Raw genomic sequence first — 27,797 nt, 5'->3', positions numbered from 1 at the left:
AATCTATGTTGGTATAATTTTGTCTTTCTTTTACTACAACCTCCTATGGTAACTAATTTCAGATAAAATTATTAATAGCCTTGTTCCATCCAGTAGCTGCAATTTAGTGTACCCTAAGAAAATTGCAAACGTAAACAACCAACATGGAAGTCAGCTGATTTCCTGTGCCAAAGTTTTATAAGAATTTAATTACATTTATATATTGTACAAGAAATATTGTCACTCAAAAATGTGGACGAAACCTGATGAAGTGTTACTAACAAATGCTCTTTGGTACGAAATACTCATGAACTTCTAAAATATAAAATTTATTTTTCCACTTCCAGGTAGCATGACACATATATCTCTACATTGTTGTACATGTAGGTTATCTTTGGATCTTCTTTCTTGACAATCAACCATATAGTGCTTTGCCAGTAGTCATTATGTTAATTTAATGTTCTATAGCTCGAATCCTCAATATTCAATGTTCGAAACAATATTTCAGGTTATTTCATCATATAGAATGAGATAGCTCAGCTGAGATAGATACAAATGTACTGTGTCTTCACCTGTTCACTTGTACATCTACATCAACATGGTACGCTACCATCAGCACATTGATGACTATAGGTCGGCGCATCGCAAATAGACACTTAATAAAATATAATAACTAATGAGTGCAATATAATTCAAAATATTTTTGTGCAAAAACAAAACAAAAAATTATCACATTTACATCTTATCAAACAGGTTGGATATCTAAATATACTGACTCTGGATCAGTATTTTAAACTGATCCAGGGATTTAACACTGATGACGTTTTGTGGAAGTGAGTTCCACAGTACAACTGTGAATGGAAAAAATCTGTACATGTACTTTAAGTAATCTATTCTTGTGCTAAATGTTTGGTATTGTAATGAATTAGTGAATCTGGTGTTTTTGACTGGCTGTGGTAAAAGGTAAAGGTTAAGGTCTACTGCAATGAGATGGTGTGAGATTTTGTACAGCATAGTTCATACCTGCCAACTTTTCAAAATGCCCATGGGGGTTTTGCGAGCAAGATGGCTCTTGTAGTTCTATAAAACCTTCAAGGGGTCCTTCAAATGTATTTTAATGTTGTTTTTTGGCTTCTTCATACATTTAAAAGCCTATAGGAATTATACAACTACTGTTTTGTTTAAAATTGTAGACAAAAATGTTTCTCACAAAATTTCCATTTTAGAGCTTCCATGGGGGAAATCCCCCGCAAATAGTGACAGTTGGCAGGTATGATAGTTACTCTGATGTTTCTGTGAGTTTCAAGTGACTTTCATTGAAGGTGGTCAATCATGGAAGTGACACTACTGGTGTTGTGGTACCTTTTGGTGACATAGCATGCTGCCCTTCTTTGGACTTTTTCAATGTTGTTTTTTTTTTTTTTTTGTGTGTGAGGTGACCAAACTGAAAAGCAGTATTCTAAATTCAAACGTACCATGGATTTGTATGCTAAACTTTTTGTTTCTTCCTGGTTTATTTATTTGTAAATTCACACTTAGCCCTAAATAAAGGGGTGGATCTCCCCACTCCTTTCAGGTTGCACCACTTTACTCCCAATCTTAAATTTGAAGGTTTCCCTTTCCATTGCCAAAATGTCCACTCCATATTTAGTTTAACATGTTTAACCTGAGCTCAACTAAAGCAAAGAAGTCATGTTCCCATCTGTAACTGACAGTCCATCAAAAGTGACATGAATTGGCCCTGATATCGATGTTCACAACAATTGCTTGCGTCATCACTACCACATCAGCAATTTAAAATGTTAATCCATTTTATGAAACAGCAATTTTTCATTTGTGAACTATAGCATATTTAAGGTGGTACCCAACACCTTGGCTTATATTAGATTGGCTCGTTTGATTTTAATAAAATTTTGACAAAATGTTTTTTTTAACATTTGACAAAAATATAGATTTTAACCAACCACTTTACCAGAAAAATTTCATTGGTTATATATCAGTTTGACAAACACTAATTTTGATCATTGAGAAGCTTAATATTTCCTTAACAATATACAACATGATTAAAACAATTGCGGATTTGTACAGAGTTATCTCCCTGTGGTGTTAAAGTCATATGAAATCTTAAATTAAAAAAAAAAAATGATGCATATGATTTTTAATATCAAAATGGATAGTTTTTATTATCAAACTTATGTAAATATACTTTTTTCTGAAGAAAATTCTTTGATTTGTCCACATTTAGAAGAAATTTTTTTTTTTTTTAATTGCTTGTTTCCAGGAAGCAATTTGTCGACATATTTTCCTTATGAAAAGTGACCTTAGGGTGACCCTTCTCGTAAAAATCTGGTGATCGCAATATGCATGGATATGTCACTGAAATAAACTATAATCTGATTGTACATGTTAAACACTTTCTTAATATCCATGCTTTTTTGTTGATTATTTACTATAAGGTTACAATCGGAGTCAAAATACAGCATTTAATGAGCTGCCATATTTGTTAAATCATAAACAGACAGAGAGAGAAAAAAAGTGATGATTACAATATATTTGCTGAAAAATGATAAAATTGTGCACAGAAGACGAAGTTTATAATATACATGCATTGGTGATAAACATTATGTTTCACCAGTCACTCGTTTCATATGACTTTAAGTACCACCTTAAGAAATACTAAAACATAAATTTTTTTTTTTTAGAAAAGAGGTGAAAGCAATGACTTTTAAGATTTGTTTTATGTTATGTTAAACAGACAAATTTTTTATAGAGCACTGCAGCCCAAAGTATGTCAAGAGCATACATCAAAACATTCTAATTTTCAGCAAAATTAGTTTCTTACAACATGTACAATGTTACTTCATAAGAATGTGGTGAAAATTGCCTTTAGTTAAAATTTAACCAACTTATGGTTAATTCTTTGGTTGCATAAATCACTGATCATTATCTAAAATGAACAATTTGTTCTAGTTGAGAAACCTAGTAAATTGCTTTATGAGAAGATCAAACTCAATTGAATAAAAAAAATATCCAATGCATGGGCAATTTCTGTTTGATTTTGGGCTCTTGTCTGAAAATACACTTCCTTAATTTTTGTTGGAAGTAACAATGATTATTTCTTATTGATACATTTAGAGGGTAAATTTATCCAGTGTCTTTTCAATTACTAATCCTTTTATTTATTCTAAGACTAATTAGGGGTGATTGTTTGTGATTTAATATTCTTTATATGTTTTGATAAACAATAAATTATTCAAATAATCATGATGGTTGCGTGATTATAAAACTGACAGGTAATACCTACCTGTTCATTGATTATAAAACTGACAGGTAATACCTACCTGTTCATTGATTATAAAACTGACAGGTAATACCTCCCTGTTCATTGATTATAAAACTGACAGGTAATACCTCCCTGTTCATTGATTATAAAACTGACAGGTAATACCTACCTGTTCATTGATTATAAAACTGACAGGTAATACCTCCCTGTTCATTGATTATAAAACTGACAGGTAATACCTCCCTGTTCATTGATTATAAAACATTACCTACCTGTTCATTGATTATAAAACTGACAGGTAATACCTACCTGTTCATTGATTATAAAACTGACAGGTAATACCTCCCTGTTCATTGATTATAAAACTGACAGGTAATACCTACCTGTTCATTGATTATAAAACTGACAGGTAATACCTACCTGTTCATTGATTATAAAACTGACAGGTAATACCTCCCTGTTCATTGATTATAAAACTGACAGGTAATACCTCCCTGTTCATTGATTATAAAACTGACAGGTAATACCTCTCTGTTCATTGATTATAAAACTGACAGGTAATACCTACCTGTTCATTGATTATAAAACTGACAGGTAATACCTACCTGCTCATTGATTGTAAAACTGACAGGTAATACCTACCTGTTCATTGATTATAAAACTGACAGGTTATACCTCCCTGTTCATTGATTATAAAACATTACCTACCTGTTCATTGATTATAAAACTGACAGGTAATACCTACCTGTTCATTGATCTCTTCAATTGTAAATGAAGCGTGACTGATTTATTTTAGTGTTTTCCAAATTTCTTTTCATTGAGAAAAAGAAAATCTACTTTGGTGTTGACATGAATATCAATAATGTGGTCATTTTTATAAATTTCCTGTTTACAAAATTTTGAATTTTTCAAAAAACTAAGGATTTTCTTATCCCAGGCATAGATTACCTTAGCCGTATTTGGCATAACTTTTTGGAATTTTGGATCCTCAATGCTCTTTAACTTTGTACTTGTTTGGCTTTATAAATATTTTGATATGAGCATCACTGATGAGTCTTATGTAGACGAAACGCGCGTTTGGCGTAGTAAATTATAATCTTGGTACCTTTGATAACTATTAGTAGACCACTATACACCCTCCTCATGTGGTTCTTTGCATCAATTCTCCTAATGGAACTTTGCGACTGGTTGATAAGTTCCATTTGGAACTTTTGGGCTGGTTTGTTAGTTCTGGTTTTGACTTATTTGCCAAAGATGAACTTTGTGGCTAGTTGATAAGTTCATTTTGACTTTTGTAATCAGTACCTTGATTACCCTTTGAAAGGTTCAAATATTATATGTTGTGCTTTTACTTGCATCAATTCCCCAAATGGAACATTCTGCCTGGTTGATAAGTTCATTTTGAACTTTTGAGCTAGTTTGCTAGTTCCGGTTTTGACTAATTTGGCAAAAAGGAACTTTCTAACTAGTTGATATGTTCCATTGGAACTTTTCAACTAGTCACTTTGTTCCGGTGGAAGAACAAAGTGACTAGTTAATGAGTTCCTCTGGAACTTTTCGACTAGTTAGTTCTCTCCGCCCGGAACTTTCCAACGTCGGAACAAAACTAGAAAAAACATTATGGATTAATACTTCATAACTGAAATAAAGAAATAGTTTTGTTTATGAAGAAAATGAATAAAAAGTCAAATAATTTATTCTATAAAATCATTTAAAACATCATTATAAGCATAAATTGTAAAATGTTAAGCACAATATATCATAATGATAACCCCATTTTTTTTAAATGTTAGGCACAATATATTAAAATGTTAAACACGATAATTTTCTCATCTGTTTCTATCACAATAATGCGACTCACTGTAACATACATATACATGTATATACAGAACATTATTAATTTAAAATTTCAGGGTGACAGAGCGAGCCAATCCATTCTTCATCCTTCAGAGGAGGAAGGGATATGGAGGAGGTGGTTTAACAGGACTATTGGTGGGAACCATAGATACTGTATTAGACAATAAGGTATGATAACACAGCTCAGTTGTTAAGCACATTTTAGGAAATCGGAATGTATAAATCATAGAAGATTAAAATTTATATAAGGGTGCAATTGTTTTCAAATGGCGTTGGAACCTACATTTGAAGCAGATTCGGGAAAAACCTATCCATTTATGTTTATCCGCACATTTTGTAAACTGTACTTCACACAACTAGTATATGTTGTTATATCATGGACTCATGGTAAACAAAACACTCTTGAAATCAAACCGGATGTTGAAGATAATCCTTATATACCATTAACACAATTCCTCTTTGAGAAAGCTGCAATGTATATGTTACAAATACATGTACAAGAAATATGGATTACAACCTGATATCCAATAATGAGGTCTCGAATGAAACTTTAACATACAGAGAAACATTTCATTTTGAAACAGATATGTGTATTTTGTAATTATTTATGTTTATATTAAGGTTTAGAAGTAAAAGCACTATGATTATATATTTATTCAATAAACTTAAATTTCAGACACCACCATATAGAATATTACACCAAACAACTGAATCAGAAGTCAGTTTCTGTAAGTAATGCTTTTTGCAATACACAGATGTAAACAAATGTAAGGAATAAAATCCTCGATCCATACACCATCTCATCACCATTTCTGAGATAAATTGAAGTTGAAATAAAAACAAAAATATAAAAATAATTCATTGGTGCCACAAGACTATAATTTCCAATTTCATGTTTGAACACATTATATTTAACACAGGTTTTTATGATCAAAGATGGATTGAAATAAAAGTTTATTGTAAAGTGGAAAGTTTCATTGCAGGTTTTAGTTTTTGCTCATTATGCTATACAATAGAATTATAAGATTAAATATTGGAAAAACCAAATTCATTTTAGTAAAATATCGATATGAAAAAGTAATTACATGCATTAAATGCCATCTTAGTAGTTCTAAGCATTTCTCAACTGACATAGTCATTGTCAAGATAATATTTCTACTGTTAGAATTAACCAACAATGTAAACCAATAAAGCATCTAAATGTTAAGTTCATATGATTGTATCAGAATAACAATGGAAGATATCAATACGGCAGCTGTCATGAGAATGTTTATCATTTTAATAGTGAATCAATATGATTTTTTAATCAATTTTGTATACTTATTCTTTAAAAACACATGTTGTTGTCATAGCTGAATCATTTATAATAGCTTTGCAACCTCCACTATGCTTGCTTTTATTTGATTTTTATGCCCCACCTACAATAGTAGAGGGGCATTATGTTTTCTGGTCTGTGGCTCCGTTCGTCCGTCCGTCCGTCCGTCTGTGAGTCCGTTCGTCCGTCCAGGTTAAAGTTTTTGGTCAAGGTAGTTTTTGATGAAGCTGAAGTCCAATCAACTTGAAACTTAGTACACTTGTTGCTTATGATATGATCTTTCTAATTTTAATGCCAAATTAGATAATTACCTAATTTCACGGTCCATGGAACATGGAAAAGGATAGTGCGAGTGGGGCATCCGTGTACTTTGGACACATTCTTGTTAGTCAACAATTTATGTCAAACTTTCACCAGAACATTTGTATTTTTAGCGGTTGCAGTTGCAAATAACAAAAGGGATATATTAAAAGATTGGGAATGGCTAGAGCAGAATTTGATGGAAATTCTTGGTAATTTAGAAAAACAATTGCAGATATCTTTCATATCAAACCTATTATGTATTAATTACTATACATGAATAGTAAAAGATGAATCAAAACCCAATGTAAAACAAAAACACTATATCAATTTTGAATTTTCTTGACTACTGTAAACCAACTTATTTTCGCGAGGGATTTGTGAATTTCTTTGTGACTTTCGTGACAAGAAAAATTAAATCACAATTATGTAAAACTTGAAATTTCCTTATTAAACTTCAAGTAAATAAAAAATTCAGTGTATTAAGCAGCTGCGAAGTCGTCTAGAAAGGGTAAAAACATGAAATAAAGTATCTTTATGCCTTATTTAGCTCTAAAGTTCAGAATGATGAAAAACCTCATTAATTGTAAAAATAAGAAGATGTGGTATGATTGCCATTGAGACAACTCTCCAGGAGAGACAAATAACATTTTATATGTTAACAAATAAAGGTCACCTTGTGGCCTTCAACAAAGATCAAAACCTTACGGCATAGTCAGCTATAAAATGCCAAATGTTAAACAATTCAAACTAACTGCCTGATTTATGTATAAAAACAGAAAACAGAAATAGAAAAGAACGGCAACCACTTAGTTACTGGCTCCTGACTTGGGACAGGCACATACATACAGAATGTGGTAGGGTTAAACTAGTTTGCTGTCACCAAACCCTCTCCTGACCTGGGACAGAAGTGTAACAGTATAAAATAAGAACACACTATGAAAATCAGTTAAAAAGACTTCATAACTCATTAGATTGATACAAAGCATAAAAAAATTAAATAAAAAATGGATATTGAAGGGTTTTAATACATCCTCACAATGAAAAAGACACTAAGTACACATCTGAGAGTACTCCCAGTTACTGACAGATAGTTGAAAGCCAATAACAAGTAACACAAACTCACAAAGCATTGACAAAAAAATAATAAGGTCTTTTAAAAAAAAATGTTTTCATGTTTTCTACACTGTATCAGAGTAATAGAGGTACATTAATACTTATTATACTTATTTTACAGGTGCATTTGAAAATGAAGATGATGCAACAGAATTTGTGAAATGTAAAATAGAAAGTCTTCGAGCTAATGAAGTTAAAGTTTCTGATCAAGGTACATACATATATAGTCATAGAAAGATTTGTGGTTAATGAGCATGAAACTATATCCCATCATATCCAGTTTAAAATATAACATTGAAACCCAAGTTTATTGTATTATCTTCAGCCATGAAGTAAGTCCCACACCATAAGTTATGTCAGAGAAAGCTTATGGGTTTATAACATAAAACTACTCAGAAACATGCATTAAGTCATCCTATAGCAAGAACATCCCAATATGAATTATTACATTGATTTACAGATTTGCACAAATCAGTTTAACATTAAAAATTATTTGGGATTATCAATCTTATTTCAAAATCTGATTTCTCATTTGTAATGAGGATTATAAAAAGTTGATGAGAAGTTTATCTATGAAATTTTTAAGCCTCCAGTCTGTACCTACCCCTAAACACGAAAGCGTATTTTGTTGCAGTAAAACATGATATGCTCTTTATGATGTTTTACAAAATTTCTTGGTAAAAATTGAGAAAGGGCCCATGTATAGACTATTGACAGAAAAAAAAATATATGATTCACTAAAATATATTGATTTTTCTGCGGCAATGAGGACTATCTTCTCAAATATGAAAAAAAACCCTCTATCCATACATATTTGAACCATTCAAATAAAGAATGAAAACTGAAACACTTAAATCACTTTGACTGATTAGGATTGCATATACAATTAGACACAAAACCCTAAATAATGATGAAAATGTGTTGGTTTTATTTCAGATGAAGAAACAGTAAAGTTCAAAACAGCAACACAGAAGTTCATGAAATTGTTTAACATGCCCAAAGAGGAAAAACTAGTTAATTGTAAGATTAATGTTCATTCATTCTGCTTATTCTTAGCAGCACAAAGATACTTACAATAAACTTAGCAAAAGAGATGTACGCAGTACTGTATGTTTCAAATTCAAACCTGTTATCATACAGACAATATATCATTGACTAGAGTGAACATAGAATTACTCAAAAACATTTAGATATATGATAGCTCTAAAGACTTGGAAAGATTCATGAATATTATGAATTACAAGGTTGTAAACATTTACTAACACTTCGTGTGTTGTATTTGGTAAATTTTTGAAAAAATACTACAATAAATTAAAACTGTATCATGTGTATTTACCATGAATTTGCCAACTTGATTTCTACACTGTACTAGTTTGAAAATTTAAACATGCTGATGTATTAAAAAATTATTGATAACCAACAATTCACATTTCATTGACAGCATTTTGATTTCAGATTACTCCTGTAGTTATTGGAAAAGTAAAGTACCAAGACAGGGCTGGATGTACCTCAGTATTAATCATCTGTGTTTCTATTCCTTCTTGATGGGCAGGGAAGCCAAAGTTATCATTAGATGGACTGATATAACTGTAAGTTTAAACTATTTTCTGAAAGCCTCATGTAGTGGTTTTAACATAAAAGCAAATATTTATGTATAAATCTGTTAATGTGTAGTAGACCCCACCCCCAACACACTATATAAGAATACTTTTTGCATGCATCAAATTGACATGAAACTATAAATGACTCATGACCCATGTAAACATATCTCAACTTATCCTATCCTCTAAAGTACATGTTTTGTTTATGAATGGAATGTTTTGATTGTTAATGTTATAAGTGTTTTAAACAGTTCTTTCTGTATTTCACAGTTGTATTACATTTATTCCAGAAATTGGAAGTTGGCAACAATATGCTGTTCCCTGATAGTGTCAAAGTTACAACCAGAGAAGGGGAGGTAATTGAAAACAAAATTCCACACAATTTAAGATATGGAAGTCAAATTATTTAAAATTTATTTATGTATACATTCTTTGCTTTGAAATAAAGATATTAAAGAAATACTAGACCTAGGATTCTTAATTTTGATTTGCAAACACAAGTGTCAGTACTAGCTTAAACCGATATATTTTTTTGGATTACTATTCATTTTTAAAATGTTATTCAGATTAATTTGTAATACATTTATTGGTTTGGCTGGAGAAAATGCTTTTCAATCTCTATTACTTTATTTAAAAATTTAATTGTCCAATTTTAATTTTCCTATTAAAATTTTAAGTTTCTATCAATTCTAGTAATTAGTTTTATATTGCAATTTTCACTACCTGATTTTGTTTCACACAGTCTGTTTTGAATTGTTTTATTTCAGTTTTACTTCTCCATGTTATTACACAGCAGTGAATCATTCAGACTGATGGAACAGCTGGCTAACATGGCAATGAAACAGTATGTACAGTGTCTAAAAAAAGATTTGAATCTTTTATGATTTCAAATAGGTCATAAGTGTTTTGTTTTTGTTTTCAAATAAAATATCCTCAAAACAATATACAATTTTTTAGTCTTTTCTTAAGTAGAGATGTTTGCAAAAACTGGGGGAAAAAATAAGTTGAAATAAATGCTGAGGGATTATCACTTCCTAATTTAGAATATATAAAGTAGTTGACCATGGAACGAGATCATATTCAAATTTAGTTTGGAAAATAAGAATGGGAAAACAAATGAAAAGTTTTCATTGGCATCAATGTGAAAATAAATGGTGATAGAGTATTTTTGTTGACATCATAATACAGAAACCTTAAAATAAAATAAGCCTTAGTGACACATATCTTTTACACAGAAAACACACTACACATGTATATAGAAATAAAAACACTGAATTGGCAAATATTTTGAAATTCTGTGTATGTTTTTTGTAGACTAATGCTTGAAGGAGGATTCGAAGAAGATAAAACTATTGCAGATAGAACTAAGTAAGTTGTCCAAATATCTTATAATGGCTCTTTATCATTTAAATGCGTCTTTCAAAGTTGTTTATCAACATATCAGAAACAATTAATGATCTTAGCACCAATTCTTAAAACAGATGTTAAAAATGAGTGGTACAATGTATTTTCAAATTAAAGAAAAGCAGTTTTGAAAGGAAATTTATCTATGACACTGTACCACAATGGATTTTGATCTAATTTAGAATGGAAAAGAAGAACTAAAGATTTATGAGTTCAATTTCAAATGTCTCTTTATTTATAGAAGAAAGACCCCAAAGAAAATGTCTTCTATAAAGAGAGATCTGGATGCTAGAGCCAGGAGTGATGCCTTCAGGTCAGATATAATTTCATATCATGAACAAAAAGTAGCTTTTTTAAAAGATCTAAGGTCAGAAACCAAAACAGACATGTTGACTGGTTTAACTTGTCCTTAATCCTACCCTAGAGTGTGAGGGGAATATCAGATAAAAAAAAAGAAAACTAAGTATCACTTAAATATTAAGACTAATAATATCTTCTTCTCATGACCGGAACTTCTCCTTTTAAATGAAGTGTTTTTGTTGATTGATGAATCACTTTTGTCTGTTGTCATCATGTTTAAAAGTTTTATGATATAAAAGAAATTGTGAAAAATAAGCTCCGGTAAAATTTATGTAGACAATATGATTTTATTTTCAGGTCATTATTTAGATTGCCTTTATCTGCCAAACTAGATGGTGATGTCGACTGTATGATACAAACACCATATAACAAGCACTATGTATGGGGAAGATTGTACCTGTCATCAGGATATATCTGTTATGGCAGTAGGGTATGTATGGGGGGGGAAGGTAGTCAGAATATACCTGTTAAGATAGAATAAGGTAACAATTCAGAATAAAAAATACATGACCTATGTGGAAGTTATGATTAAATATTATAAGGTATAAACTAATTTAAGTAAGCATTGCTAAAAGACAAAACAGTTGAGTGTTGTTGTCCTTTGACACATGATATTCAAACAGAGATAAACTTTAAGTGTCACCTTTTAAAATCAAAATCATCCAAAGAATAGATATATTTTATAACAGGTACCAGATTTGGTGACTGTTGTATTACCTGTCAGGGAGATACAACTGGTAGAGAAGAATGACAACACATCAGGAAATGAGCTGGGAAATAATGCTCTCATTATAACTACAAAAGGAAAGGTATGGACTAGATAATATCACTTTACTTATAATTATACTAAAAGAATGGTATAAGCTGATTAAAGAAAAGATATGGGTAAACATAAGTGAGACAAGAACTTATCAAAACAAACAGACCATAAAATGTAAAATATGTGCACCAATTTTGACAAGTGCCATTCTTGAACTCTTCCAAGGTCAAGACGAGATAAAGATTTACATAAGTTTACCGGTAAACAAACATGTTCTAGTTGTCATTGATCTTTTAGATATTAAAGAATATTTAGAAATTATATTTGTGTTATATGAAGGGCATACAGAAAACCAGTTCACAGCAACATCTGGAACCAACATTTTATGTTTCATTAAAGCATTAAACTTCTGACTTTTTTCTATTTTAGAGCAACTACATATTTTCCCAGTTGCCACAAAGAAAAATGATTTTGGAGAAGATATCAGACTTTTTATCAAGTCAGCATATTCCACAAAGGTAAAGGAAAATGTCACTTTCTTTTTTATTGCAAAATTTGTCTGCTTGAAATCACACACCTCTAAATATATAATGAAAAGAAAGGAAAGGAAAGGTATGATTTGGGTTCAAACTAAAAAGTATATCAACAGTCATCTCATTTTGTCAATTTTAATATTTTACCTAAACTTCAGCAGTTATACATTATTGTGTTCACCTTATCTGGTTGTTGGTTTTTCCAACAATTATTTTTATGCACCCATTTATGGGTATTATGTTTTCTGGTCTGTGCATCCGTCTGTTCGTTTGTCCGTTCTTCTGTCCGTTATTCCGTCAGTCTGTCCGGCTTCTGATTAAAGTATTTTAATCGAGGTAGTTTTTAATGAAGTTGAAGTCCAATCTACTTGAAACTTAGTACATGTTCCCTATGATATGATCTTTTTAATTTTAATGCCAAGTTAGAGATTTTCCCACATTTTCACAGTCCTTGAACATAGAAAATGATAGTGTGGAGTGAGCATCTGTGTACTTTGGACACATTCTTGTTATCACAGTTTTATCAGCTTTACTGAACAGAAAAAAAAACATATTTGGCTTGACAGTGATGAGTACTTTTAGGAATCTGTTTGACACCTACTTTCAGTTAGCCTGCTCCATTGTATATGTATATATACTTTCATTGAAAAGTAATTGGAGGCTTATAAATAACTAGTTGGTAGCTCTTTGAATTTTTTTTTTAACTGATTCTAAGTACGTTTAATTAGAAATCAAATGACGATGTTCATTTATTAAGTTATTTAGAAATCAAATGTTATGTGATGTAAAAGTGTTGAAAATTTCTGAAAAGGTTCTCATAATTATAAACTTATTTTATATTCTTTAAAAATGATTAAGAGGAGGTATAATTTTTTATTTCAGTCCAACTATGAAAAATTTGAAATCAATAGCAGAAGAAGAGAAAGGTAAGAGCAACATCCATCATATTTATTTCCATTGTTGTTCAGATCAATTTTTTTTCATTTTTGTTTATATCTATAATAGAATGAAAGAGGTTGGGGAGGCAATTCCTAATTCAGGGTACCACCAACAGATTTTTGATTGTAAATGAATACAAATTTTGAAACTTTAAGTATTATTTCATAAAATGTACATAATTTTATAGAAATTTAAAGTTGTCAAAATGATAATATTTTTTTTAAAAACAACTGGTATGTTATAATAGATTATAGAAAAATACACAGTAGATATGTTTGTATATTTACAACAATGAACTAGTTTCTTTTCTTTTTCCGTAAGATAAAGTTACAACATCTATAAATGTACTTGTTAGATTTATTGTAAAAGTTCTACAAATTATGTTTTGACATTAACACAGAGAAGTATGTATCGTTTCTATTATAGAAGAAGAACCAGTACAATTTCAGCCTGCACTTGTCAGCTTGTTTCACAGAAGGGATTCTGATGAATTATCTGCTAAAGAAACTGTCAAGGAACATTTGTGGAATGTACACTTTACAGAATATGGGAGGTACAAGTCAGACTTATGCGTCGTTCATACATACATTTAATTTGAATTTAATTCGAATCGAATGGGAATCGAATTCGCTAATGCGTTCACACACTCTTCTTTCTTAATTCAAATTGATTAGAATTGGCTAAATCGAATTATCCAATTCGCATTAGAAATACGCTTTTGTTAATACGAATTAAAAGTTAATGTCATTTGGACAGTAAATCAAATTTGACACACATTGCAATTCGAATTAGAATTGACGTAAGAATGTAAAACGTTTCGCATGCAAATAAAACTAATACGAATAAGTTCATGTGAATCGAATAGACCACTTTCCAGTTCATCTGTCACCGGAAAAAACTCATCAATTATACGTGCCTTTGTGACGTAATTTACCAGATAGAGGGGCTCACCTGTATCCCTGCATCAAGCATCTAAGTGATCGTCATTTTGCAGGATAAACTAGAAATAAACTTTGGTACTTAATCACAGTTCCCTAATGACAGCGATGCAGATTGTCAATTATGATAATTTAATTTGCCGAATAATTCGTGCAATATATAGCTTTATACTTTTTCAACCACATGCTCAACATTGTAACTGAAGTAGAGTGACGTTTACTAAAACCAAAGGTTTTGACAGAAATGCATCGAACCGGAAAGTTGTCTATTCATATTATGTGTGAACTGAGCATTATTCTCACACTATTTGCTACTGTAGATTTATTATTATTCGTAGGATGCATTTTTGGTTACTTTCTTTAGTATAGATAAACCATGAATTTATCTTTTTTTCAATTAAGTACAAATATTCTATAGGCTTGTATATAAACAGACTTTGGCAAAACCATGAATTTTAAAAAGATCTTTGAAAATATAATAATCCTCAATAGAATAAATAATTGAGTTTTGAACAGTGTTACATGTTGTAAATTCAAGTATATCTGACAAGGACCCTTCACCTCTGGTTATTTGTTTCCACCACAGATTTGTTAAAAGTACATTAAAACCTCTTATTCTTACAATCAATGATAAACTTTGCTGGTCTTTATAAAAATTTGACACTAGGGTCATTTATTTAAGACAAACCCTTTAGTTGTTTATGTGATATGCTAATCCCCACAACTATCTTAAAATGAAATGCTGTAAATAAAGGACCCTACATGATGATATATCAAGTCAAAATTACAAACATCTATCTTTATTTTAACCAGGGGTGTTTGTATGTACAGAACACATAAGACACAAGATTTAGTATTGAAAGGTCTGCCAGAGAAATACAGAGGAGAAATATGGCTGTTATTTTCTGGAGCTATAAATGAGGTACACACAGTGACACTGAACTTATTGTATTACATAATGTTATGTGGTACTATATTAACACACAAAATATTGTGTGAATAATATTAATTTTGCAACCACAACACAATAGCACAGTTTAAGGTGAATACGTATATATGCCTTGTACTCTTTTATCAGTCAACACAACTGGAATCCATCATATTTTATTTCACTGCACGGAGGATTGTAATTCTACCAATTGAAAACACTTAAACAATTTGCTGAGATTCCAGGCCAGAGGCAAAGTGGGAATTCAAATTAGTGGAACCTCTATTAAAAAAGCCCCAGTTCTTGCACAGTCACTTTTTGCAATTCCTATGATGAAATTTTAATAAAGGTTTGACTGTATCATAATTTAGTATGGTATGAATCAAATGTAAGATAAGTCGTTATGAACCTTCAGTTCTGACTGTTTTGTTTTTAGATGGCTACACATCCAGGATATTATGCCAGTTTAGTAGAACAGAGCTCAGGAAAGTACAGTCTAGCTACAGATGAAATAGAAAGAGATTTACACAGGTATACTAATCATATATTAAGTATTGACACACATAAACATTTATCTTGCATAAGGGCATAAAACTGTGAAGTCATTTGATTTATTTTATTATCTGAATGATGTAGAAATAAAGTGTAATTGTCAGGCCATTATCAGGACAGAACTTGCTATTTCATAGATTATTACAACATATTGAAGCTTGATTGTCTCCCCTTAACAGGTAGGACATATATTCTGTATGCACATTCCCAGGAACTGTGTAGTTTGAATTGCACTTACATAGACAGAAACTCAGACAGACAGAAAAAAGTATAGACAAACAGACAGACCCAATAATGTATATACCTATTTGCCCCCCCCCCCCCACCCCTTTCCAAAAAAAAAAAATGGGAGGGGTATTTAAAAGTAAAACGGGTAAATTTATAGTGTGATGGTTGAATTGATAATATATATGATTAAACTTCAATGAGACAGCCACCATAATTTATCAAAATAAAGACATCTAGAGGTACCATATGTTAATCATTTTAAATTGTGAATGTTTTTGCAAGAGAAAATCAACGATATGAAAAAGAGTATGGCATTATTATTTACTGTTCTATTTGTAGATCTTTACCAGAACATCCAGCTTTCCAGTCAGACTGTGGTATAGGGGCCCTCAGGAGGGTATTGACAAGTTATGCATGGAGGAACCCAACCATAGGTTTGTATTGTATAACATATGTACAGAGAGGTGAAAGATACCATAGGGGCAATCAAACTTATAAATCAACAATAAACTAACGTCATGGCTAAAAAAATAGGCAAATAATAGTACACAAGAAACATCATAGAAAACTAAAGACTAAACTACACAAACCCTACCAAAAAGTGGGGGTGATCTCAAGTGCTCCCGATGGGTAAGCAGATCCTGCTCCACTTGTGGCACCCATCATGTTGCTCATGTTATTACTAATCCAGTAAATGCTGAAGTCTATTGGGAAGTTGCATAATATCGGATAAATATCGTAAAAAAACATCCATTGATATAGGAAAGCTCAATCGCCAAAACTAAGTAGCCAAGGCTTTATTACTTCATGATTATGTAAAGGACTTTATCACCAAAAGGAACACAATAATAAATAGTTGAATCCATCTGAGGTTAACTTTAATTGAGGGAGTAGAAATGTTAATTGATAGTTTCTTTATTTGTGTTATCTACATCTGTATTCTTGGTGTTTCCCAAGAATTATGTACTTTATACCTATTTATGCACATCCAGACAATTTTAAAATGTTAACCTCATAATAGAGTTCCTGATGAAGGTAAATCCTGAAAGCACCAGTACGCACAAAATATATATAGCGTTTTTTTCATGTACTATATTTAGTATGTTTATTGCAGGTTATTGTCAAGCTATGAATATAGTAACTAGTGTTTTATTACTATATACAAGTGAGGAGGAGGCTTTCTGGTTATTAACTGCTATATGTGAGAGACTTTTACCTGATTATTATAATACCAAGGTGGTAGGAGCTCTCATTGACCAAAGTAAGTATGAACATAGTAACCAGTGTTTTATTACTATATACAAGTGAGGAAGAGGCTTTCTGGTTATTAACTGCTATATGTGAGAGACTGTTACCTGATTATTATAATACCAAAGTTGTAGGAGCTCTCATTGACCAAAGTAAGTATGAATATAGTAACTAGTGTTTTATTACTATATACAAGTGAGGAAGAGGCTTTCTGGTTATTTACTGCTATATGTGAGAGACTGTTACCTGATTATTATAATACCAAAGTGGTAGGAGCTCTCATTGACCAAAGTAAGTAAAGTATGAACATAGTTACCAGTGTGTTACTACTATATACAAGTGAGGAAGAGGTTTTCTGGTTATTAACTGCTATATGTGAGAGACTGTTACCTGATTATTATAATACCAAAGTTGTAGGAGCTCTTATTGACCAAAGTAAGTATGAACATAGTAACCAGTGTTTTATTACTATATACAAGTGAGGAAGAGGCTTTCTGGTTATTTACTGCTATATGTGAGAGACTTTTACCTGATTATTATAATACCAAGGTGGTAGGAGCTCTCATTGACCAAAGTAAGTATGAACCTAACTTGCTAATCACTTCCATAATATATCGATTGAATTAGTAGAATACACAGATGTGGTATATGATATACTTAAAGAAAAACAAGATATGTATATACATATATGCATGGTAAGTGTAAGATGTTAAAACCTCTTGCATATGAGAAAAATACAGAATTTTTAAAAGATGTAACTTGCAATATATTTTGTTCAAATTATTGAAGAGTTTTCATACTTATTATCAAAAGCTTTATTTTCATTCCAGGTGTGTTCGAAGAACTAGTTAAGGACAATTTACCAACACTTCACCAGAAATTACAAGTTTTAGGACTCCTTAGTATGATCTCATTATCATGGTTCCTGACTATATTTTTAAGGTAAATTATCTCATTACTTTAATCACAAGGCCTAAAACTTTGCTGTTATTTTAATTTTTTATTTCTTGCAATAAATTTGCCTTTGTGATATGATTTTATCTGTCTTTGTTCATAACACAACTTCCAAGTCCAATATTCATCCTTGGGCTGTTTTAAAGCAACTTATTCTAACTATCTGACAAAAAAATGTTAGCTGTCCATTCTTTCTTTGAGAAGTTAAAATAAAAGAATAAAAGAAAGCGATGATATAGCCTGAGTTTACCCCATTGTTTTGTTAGTAACATTGAATAGTTTTTTTTGGTTGAAGAGATTTGAATGTTTGGACAACTAGTTGTATAAAATTGAACAAGTACTGATTTTAAAATCTCAACTTCTATAATGTAGATAATACAGTTAACATAAAGAAAATTTGTAATTGCAAAATTAGATATTGAAGCTTAAAAACCCCACACACTCCTTTAAATCAAATGCAGCTGACCTTATCTGATATATAAAATTGAGAATTGAAATGGGGAATGTGTCAAAGAGACAACAACCCGATATGATCACTGAATAAAACCACTTAAAATATGATATGAAATAGGTTAGTACAATTCATTGTGATGTGAATCTTCTGCAATTTAAAACTTTACTAACATTTATATTTACAGTGTGATGCCATTTAATTGTGCTGTTCACATACTAGACTGTTTCTTCTATGATGGTGCAAGTGTAAGTATTGCTGCCAAATTGTAAACTTTAATTTTTATGTGTTTAACTTTATCACTTAAAAAAGGCTTATTTAATGTGTTTAATTAGTAATGAAAGAAATGAAAAAATATTGAAAAAATGATCATTGCCGAAAAGATAGCACTTCTAAAGAGCTAAATAAAGTGTATTTGATTACTAATAAAAGTAATGAAAATATAATTGTCACCCACAGGACACGGGGGGGGGGGGGGGGGGGGGGGGGGGGGGGGTCTCAACATGGGATTTTGGGTACAGGTGTGCAGCTGGGATTTTAAAAACACCCCCCATTCATATATTGAATAATTGTGAAATCCCTACCTATACATATATTTCACAGCGAAATCATAACCCATTCATATATTTATCAGCTCAAATAGTACCTATATCGGTCAATTACTACCTATTGATATATTTCCTCGGTAAAATTGCACCCCATTGATATATTTGACAGATCAAAAAAGAGACCCATTCCAGCGGCACATATGTATATACCTTTATATAGGAAGAGACCCCCCCCCGTGCCACAGGATCACAGTTGATGCTATTTGGGAAATTTTTGTACACCTTTTAACAACAGACATATTATGATATACTATTGTTCCTTTGTCCTTCTATTTATTCATCAGGTGTAAACAAATTGTGTATTGACTAGAGAAGCTTTTAGTTATTTACACCATCTTAAACAGATTTTTTAGAATGGCATTTTTAAGGGTCTGTGGCCCTTTTTTTTTTATCGCAATTTTCACTTTGACAATAGAGAATCATTGGAATTTAATCTCCATAGAACAATTGTTCTGCATACCTTTTGACAATTTTCAACTATTGCTATTCCATAGTTATTGGAATGTCATCTTCATAAATCTTGCACATTTTATGTTTTGTTTTCAGGTAATATTTCAAATAGCTTTGACCATATTAGAGCAAAAGAAAGAAGAACTTGAGAATTCAAAAGATGATGGTGATGCTATGACAATACTCAGTTCTTATTTGGAAAACGTGTCTAACAGGGATTCCACCATGCCAAATATAGAACATACCAGTATGCTGTGTTCAAAGAAATCAGATGTGGTAAATTTTGATTAAGACATTCTTTAGTCAAGCTATGAAACATGCCAGAGTCATTGTGAATGTTAAAAACTTTGCTTCAGCATTTATTGGTTATTATTTAATTGTTTTAGTAGTAAAATCTAAAAAGTTTTGATTCTTAATTCAGAATAAAACTTGACTCTGTTTTATGGCTCTAAGTATGCAAAGCACACACAAAATTGATATATAGTCATATTTGGTGTCAAACAACAAATATTTATATCGTCTGTGAAATACATATTTACATCCTCTTTGAAATACATATTTATATCTGCTTTGATTAAATACCAAACAATTAAAATGTATCCTGGCGATCGAAAGTTATATGAATGATCATGGAATTGATACTGCTGAACATTTTTCTCATTGATTCAATTGGTTGGCGTAGTTGACTGGGCATGTCATTCTATAATGAACATTTTCATAACTTGAGAAACCTTTTAGTTTTTTGAAGCGTTTCTTTTGCATAGACAATTGATATATAAGAAAAAAAAGAGATTTGCAACACTTTTATAACAGATATATGCAGTACATTTTTAAATAACTTAGATATTAGATTCAATTGTATTGTACAAAAAATTGGGTTTTTCTTTTCTATTATATTTTTTTTTATGTTTCAGCCTTCAATAGATGTGAGTGATCTGATAGATGATAGCTACAGAAAGTTTGGTCATATAAGCAACCAAGAGATTGACAAACTCAGACTCAAATATAGACTTCAAGTTGTTCAGGTATGACATTCTTCATATTTACATTTCTTTGCCTGCTACTATGGTACAAACATTGGTGAGACAACAACTAAACAACAGAAGTAGATAAAATCCATCTAAATGTCATTCCATTTTCTTCAATGGTAGATAAGCACCTTCTTTGAATGATTATTTCTAAATTTGTGAATTACAGAAATAAATAAAAGAAGGCTTTTACTAAAAAAATCTCAATTGAAATAAATAAAAAACAAAAACCAAACAACCAGGTTTAAGATTTCTAACTAAGGGCAATGTTTCCAAATGAAGATCAAAAATCAAAAAGACAAATTTCAGTGACAAATTTGGCATAATTAGCCCCTATTGCAGCCCTTCTAATTAATTTGAATGATATGATCAAAAACAAATGTATTGAAGGAATTAAAACTAGTACTGGAATGTTCTAATGTTTTTAAATATCATTTTTCACTTGATTACTGGTATATATCATTACACATCCCTGTTATCAATGGTTTTATGTATTATCAGAATATTGAAGACAGTACAATGAGGAACATCATCAGAAGTGTGGCATCAGATACATTATTCAAAGGACAGGAACTTAAAGATTTATATGTCTTATTTAAGGTAATTTTTTTTTTAGATTTGTAGGAAATTGGACATTTGAAATTTAAAAAAAGGACATAAAACCCTGAAACTTGAAAATATTCATAGATCAATAAATCTGAGTATATAACATATGTCAGTCAGCAGTGAATTGCGAATTAATTTTTTACAAATTATATGCTCAACGTATAAATTTATAAAAATATATGTATTCCTGTACTTAACTCAGGAGATCATCTGATAATTTGTTAAATAATCAAAACATCAAAGTTCTATGTTGATTAAAAATTTAAAACCAATAAACACTGATATCAGACCATACAGTATTTGTGGTGAGAAAAAAAATCAATGGTCTGTTAAATTATTGAACACTTAACTCCAGTAAAACAAAGCTTTTTTTCATTTTTGTAGGAAGAGTATTTGACCTCATGTTACTGGAGAACTCATCAACAACCAGTGGATACTGCTGATAAATATGACCCAAGTCGACCTTATTATGAACTCTACAAGATTGACTTTGACCAATTTAAAACCTTATTTTTATCTCTGTCTCCCTGGGCAACAGGACAACATGCTGAAAAGCTGGCATTGTATATGTTTAGGGTATGTTTACTATGTTACTTCTCTAAGAGTTTGTGCATTTGTTTTTTACCCATTCTTTAAAAGTGATCTGATCTGATTGGTGGTATTTAGATTCCTGTCAATTCTTCAATCATATATATGTGAACAATCAAGATTACCTTCAATAAATGCAAATATTTTAATATTCATTCTAAGGATGGTTTTTGATGCCACATTAAAATTGCATTAACTTTGTCAATAAAATTCAAATGACTGAAAAATTTCAAGACTGAGTGACTTTGAAAGAAGATTCCCTTTTCTCTTCACATGAATCTATGATGATAATGTTACAACTATATTTTTGGTATCATCTGTGTCCAATGGACACATTCCCCATTTATATATATAACAATATGGTCACTATGACCTACATTTTCAACTTTATTTTTTTCTAAACACAAACATTTTTGTTTGAGACTGGATTGGTGTAATTGTAAACTTGGATTTACAGGAAATGTATTTCTAATGCTTTGCAATGACAATTAATTATATTTTGCAGTTAATTGATGAAAACAAAGACAACATGATAAACTTTAAGGAATTTGTTTACATCCTGGGTGTAGTTTGTAAAGCTGACATAACGCACAAACTAAAGCTGTTGTACACATGTCACCAACCACCAGCCCTACTGCCCACAGATAAACTGGACGAGGAGTCAGATGAGGGTCCAGTCTCTCCTGTTTCAGGTACGTAAATATCACTTTAAATCAACCTTACTACTGCTGACAGACACACTTAATAAGGAGTCTCATGATGCTCATATACTAGGTATGTAAATATAACAGACAATCAGCTCTATTCATCATGTTCATATTAATAAACTTGTCAGTTCTTTAATGTTATAAACACCTGAAGAATTTAGTGGTGATGACAGATTTTTTTATTGTCTGATTAACTACTATTGTTTTAGATTCAAATGTCTTCTAAATGTCTTTTGATGATTTGTTTTATTTGTTTGCTATCTCGTTTAAGAGGATTCTTCAGACTTCTATCCTGTTTTTTCTTTAATGAGGGGTGGTAGGAGGGGGTGTCATCTGGATGCTTGACAAAAAAAGTTTTCTTTCCTGTATAATTAAAAATAAATCATTAACTCATGAGTCCCAACAGATTCCTGCAAAAATAAAGGGTCAATCCTGAATATCTACAAAAACAAAGGCCTAATTCAGACATTCCGAAAAAGGTTCCATACACTTACCACATATTAAACACCAGATTTACTTAAAGTTTGAAAACAGACACTATTGGTTGACCAACTCATACTTGTTCTTTCTGTAATGTAACTTTATATTAGAATTGTTTTAACTTTCAGTGGCATCAACAGATGTGGCAGAAGAAGCTACAGATTTCTTTACAGATGACAAATCATTGACAGATTCTCCAGGTAGCTAGATATACATTTATTTTTATAATTATTTAAAAGACAGAAAATTTATTCATGGAATATGCTATCATATTATGAGCTGATCTATTTAACAACCTATTGGAATATCATGAAGAAAAAAAACCCAAAGAAATATTATACCTAGATCTCATATTTACCAAACTATTGTTAGACTTGAAAGCTGAAAATCTGCAGATTAATTGGTAAAATGCTTCTCAAGTTTTTTTTATTACACTTAGTTGAAAGTGGAAAACATATACAGTTAAAATAAGATTTATGTAATTACAATAAATTATAAAAATTAATATTGGTGAATAAAAAGTCAGTCAGTACTATGGACATGTTGAAAATGATTGGATATAAAGACATTCCAAACAAAAATAGCTTGAATACAATTTGATTCAGTTGTTGTATCTGCAACTCGAATGCTTGATTTAGAACCATTGTGCCCTGGACAACATTTGTGATAAAATATATAATATTAATGATAAAATATAAATTTTGATTGTAGAGATAGAATTACCTGGTGATTTCATTGAGGAGGATATGCCTGATGAGGAACCAGAAGAACCAGACACAGATGAGCCTGGTACAGGAGACAAGGGTGAACAGAAATCCTCAGAAGAACAGGCTAGTGGCAATTCACAGGCAACTGGTGCAACTGGGGAGGCAGTAAAGACTGGAGCTGAAGGAGACGGGGCCAGTGTGGAAATCCCTGAAGCTGGTGGATATTATAAAGGTAATACCATTGTTTTTCATGATGCAGTGTACTGTGAATTCATTTATTTTTTCGTGGTTACCAATGTTCATGGATGTCAGAAAAATGTATTTTCCTAGATGTTTGATTTCAATGCTTTACTTAAATCTGCATTCAAACTGATAAAAAAATTTACTTGATCATGTCAATTTGTGGTTAACCTGTACCAACTAAATGCTCTAAAATTGGTATTGCTCTTATATTTAGTACTAAACCCAAAATATGTTAAGTTTCAATTGTCCAGCAGACTAGGACAGCCAGGATATCTTTTCTCTTCAATGACTATTTTATTTTCATCTTGATGATTGACTTAGGAAAATAGATAGAGATGAAAGTAGAAATGGATGTAAGAATTGGTAGTCAAGGAAGGTAGTTTTATGGTCAAATGTTAAGATACGTTTCAACATTGGATTAAATATAGTATTGAACATACCTGTCAACCTGTGACGATGAAAATGCAGGTCATGACCTGCATTGAAGAATCAAATCTCAGGTCATAACGCGTACGAACGTTTTCGAGCTGAATTTCAGTATTTATGGTACATTTTTTTATAATGTATATCAAAGATATCAAAACATCAATGCATGTTCACTTGGTTAAGTCATTTTAAATCTTATTTATTATTATTTCATTGCACTTTTAAAGATTTTTATAAATTTGTGTAACACAGTCTTATGTTCTTTACTTTTTGTCATCATCTAAAATTTATTTTTCAAATGCAATTTAAAATTGAGACTACCGGCTATGTAGCCTTTAAACATACCATGTAGCTCGACCTTACATATAATACATGAACATTCATCTCTCAATCAACAAACAAATGGAAGTTTTTAACGACCTGGACTGGTTATACAGCCCTTGCACAGTTGGTATGTCTCAATTGAAATGGAAATTAGACTATGATAAAATATAGTAATACAGTTAAAGGAAGTATAAATGTAAAAAATAATTTTCAACTTTTTTTTAAAATTGTATAAAAGTATAAAAATAATGAAAAGTTATTTTTCAATATGTATTTGAATTTTATATTTTTATGATTTAATCTTTTTTACCCATTAAACGTAAATATAAGGAATAATTTTGAATGGTGACAAATAAGGGGAAGTAACTCTAGTTCAAATATGTTTTTAAACCAGTAGTGCAATTTATTTACGACCTAAAGCTAAGGTAATTGGTGTTAATTAACACAAAGCTGTCAAGTGAAGCCATGCACTTAATGGGTCACTTAATTTGACAGTTTACATAGCTAGATGAACTGCCTGTTCATGGAAGAATTATGAATTTGCCGGTATTTCAAAGGAATATTACTTATGAAAATCAATCTCAAGGCTAAGAAATACGGGTGAAATTGGGTCATTTTCGGAATTCTCAGGTTATTTCAATGACCCGGCGGGTGTCGCGGGTGATCCCTCAGAATTGTGAAAATCTCGGGTCACACCCGCAGAATACGGGTCAGTTGACAGGTATGGTATTGAATGATGATTCACAGGCCTAAGTGGATACCAAATATGCAGGTAAAAGATAAGAATTGAAGGATAGACAACACCATCACAAAAAAAAAGAAAATTGATTACTAGTTAACAAGAAATTTCATATTTTGGTTAAAAAATTTGACTGCTATTAGCTTATTTATACATTTGAATTCGATGACCATAATTATAATGCTAAGTATGTTTGCAGCTACAGATATTCAGTTCAGCTACCAAAAGATGGCTGAAAAGAAACGAGAGTTAAATAGATCAGATAGCAAAGCTGATTTGAAAAATGTACCAAGGTTGACTCAGGTGAGAATTAACTTCTCTTGGGATGATAAGCTTGAGATTAATAAAAAGATTTCCTTTGAATGATAATTCTGATATATTGCTTATTGTACATACCACCTACTTTACATTAATTTGTAACTATATTATCTTTGATAAGGCTTTAGCGATATTTGTTTTGATTTTTGACATGAAAATGATGTCACGAAATTGTATAAATGCATTAAAGCAGATCTGTACCTCATGGTATGAATACACACCTTTTGTTAAATTGAGTATATTACAATCGTCTTAAATTGGCAATATGAAATAATGAAGTGGAGTTAGTAAATGACTCAAGTATGAGGTCAACTCCTTATGCAAAGAAGTAGAAGCTGAATTAGTAAAAGGTTAACAGATTTATATTCTGTTAAATTCAGAAATTGTTGAGAAGTTTTTATAAATGCAAGAGGTATGTTTGGGTGATATTGGCAATAATAAGAACTCCAATTCAAATATCTGAAACATAAGTTTATATTCAGCTTTTTCGGAAATCGCAATAATTTATCTCACAATTTTGTCCTTTCTTCAGTAATCACAATAATACATGTAAATGCACACAATAATTTCTGAATTAACAGTATTTTTTATTATCCCCAAAATATGCTCCATATTGTATTTACTTTCTCTCCAGGTCCAGTTCATTCAGTTATGGAAAACTTTGTATGACATGTTTCATGATCATCCTCACGAGCAACAGTTATACCATTCCATAGCAACAGTGGGAACTCTTCTTTTGGAGATTGGGGAGGTAGGAAAACGCTTCTATTTGAAGTCTGTATCAGAAAGTTCACAAGGAGAAGGCACAGTATCTGTGAGTGAAGTGGACACAGTTGCAGCATACGTAAAGAATGTAACTATTGATTCTAGTCCTAGTAAAAACTCTGGAAGCTCAGAAACAAACGAAAATGCAGAAAAATCAAATTCTAATGATGACTCTTCATCAGCAATGTCAGGAGAATATTTAAATGTAACACAGCAGGACAGTGGCATTTCTGAGCAATCAGGAGACAAATTACAAAGTAGTACCTCAGACTCATCTTCACAGCCTCATTCTAAACCAGATTCTGATTGGTCGATATCATTTGAACAGTTTATAGCTTCTATGTTAACTGAGCCACCATTGGTTGAATACTTTGAAAAAATTATAGACATAACAGAGGATATTGCAAAAATGAGAAACAGGCGTCTGTTGACAAGACAACAGAGCACATGGGAAACACAAAAACAGAATAGTAAGAAATAAAGCTAACAAAAAATAACAGTTATCTCACAAAATTTCACAATTGTCATTTATTTCCAACCAAGAAGATTTTTAATACACTGAATGGGAGTAGGCTCAAATAGTTATAAACATTGGCCCTACAAATTTAGAATTTTCAGCTCAAAACTTATAATACACATCTAATAAAAATGTGTGGAAAAAATCAAATTATAATAATAATTTTCACATATTGCACCAGTGACAAACCATAATTTTCATATCATTGGTGACAGTCTTATTTTTTACTGATTATGGCTTAAATTCAGGTAGTAATTATGAGTTTGATTTTTGTACCCATTTGATTTTTGTCCATGAAAGTGAGTAGTAAATTAAGAAAAGATCTTTTCCTTAGAATAAAGGGAAACTGCAAATCTGTGTTAATCCTTGAATAGATGGTTGCTTTCAGCACTGCTTTCAAATGCAGATTATATAAATAAATTAATGTTTAGTTCATTTAAAGTTGCACAATTTTCAAATGTAAGTAATTGCTTTAATTTTGGATTACTCCCTTGGTTTCTTCTTCCTCTGTTTTCAGTTTGAAATTTGACAAAATATAGATGTTA

The 27,797-nt window shown here is 31.1% G+C and overlaps 1 protein-coding gene across 1 annotated transcript; it reads left to right on the top strand.

Moving 5' to 3' along the window:
* The first annotated feature begins 86 nt into the window (after positions 1 to 86).
* Positions 87 to 27,653, top strand: LOC139480999 (TBC1 domain family member 9-like). The gene is made up of 31 exons (XM_071264004.1): positions 87 to 273; positions 5,176 to 5,287; positions 5,796 to 5,847; positions 6,869 to 6,946; positions 7,972 to 8,061; positions 8,787 to 8,870; positions 9,306 to 9,439; positions 9,742 to 9,807; positions 10,219 to 10,295; positions 10,766 to 10,819; positions 11,097 to 11,168; positions 11,513 to 11,645; positions 11,905 to 12,024; positions 12,405 to 12,493; positions 13,391 to 13,434; positions 13,874 to 14,000; positions 15,199 to 15,307; positions 15,750 to 15,844; positions 16,433 to 16,527; positions 17,208 to 17,354; positions 18,172 to 18,283; positions 18,934 to 18,994; positions 19,901 to 20,080; positions 20,719 to 20,829; positions 21,334 to 21,432; positions 21,823 to 22,014; positions 22,532 to 22,718; positions 23,342 to 23,413; positions 23,925 to 24,152; positions 25,852 to 25,955; positions 26,605 to 27,653. The coding sequence occupies exons 1-31, from the start codon at positions 230 to 232 to the stop codon at positions 27,214 to 27,216; spliced, it is 3,780 nt and encodes a 1,259-aa protein (XP_071120105.1). The 5' UTR covers positions 87 to 229; the 3' UTR covers positions 27,217 to 27,653.
* The last annotated feature ends 144 nt before the right edge of the window (positions 27,654 to 27,797 follow it).

The sequence above is a fragment of the Mytilus edulis genome, chromosome 7 (assembly GCF_963676685.1).
Source record: "Mytilus edulis chromosome 7, xbMytEdul2.2, whole genome shotgun sequence".
Lineage (NCBI taxonomy): Eukaryota > Metazoa > Mollusca > Bivalvia > Mytilida > Mytilidae > Mytilus > Mytilus edulis.
This window is presented reverse-complemented; position numbering and strand designations above follow the sequence as displayed.

Bases quoted from the DNA above. Each gene is read 5' to 3' on its own strand.
- LOC139480999 (XM_071264004.1), top strand. From the start codon at position 230: ATGTGGACGAAACCTGATGAAGTGTTACTAACAAATGCTCTTTG. The intron at 22,719-23,341 runs GTACGTAAATAT...TTTAACTTTCAG, and splicing joins TCCAGTCTCTCCTGTTTCAG to TGGCATCAACAGATGTGGCA. The intron at 24,153-25,851 runs GTAATACCATTG...GTATGTTTGCAG, and splicing joins AGCTGGTGGATATTATAAAG to CTACAGATATTCAGTTCAGC.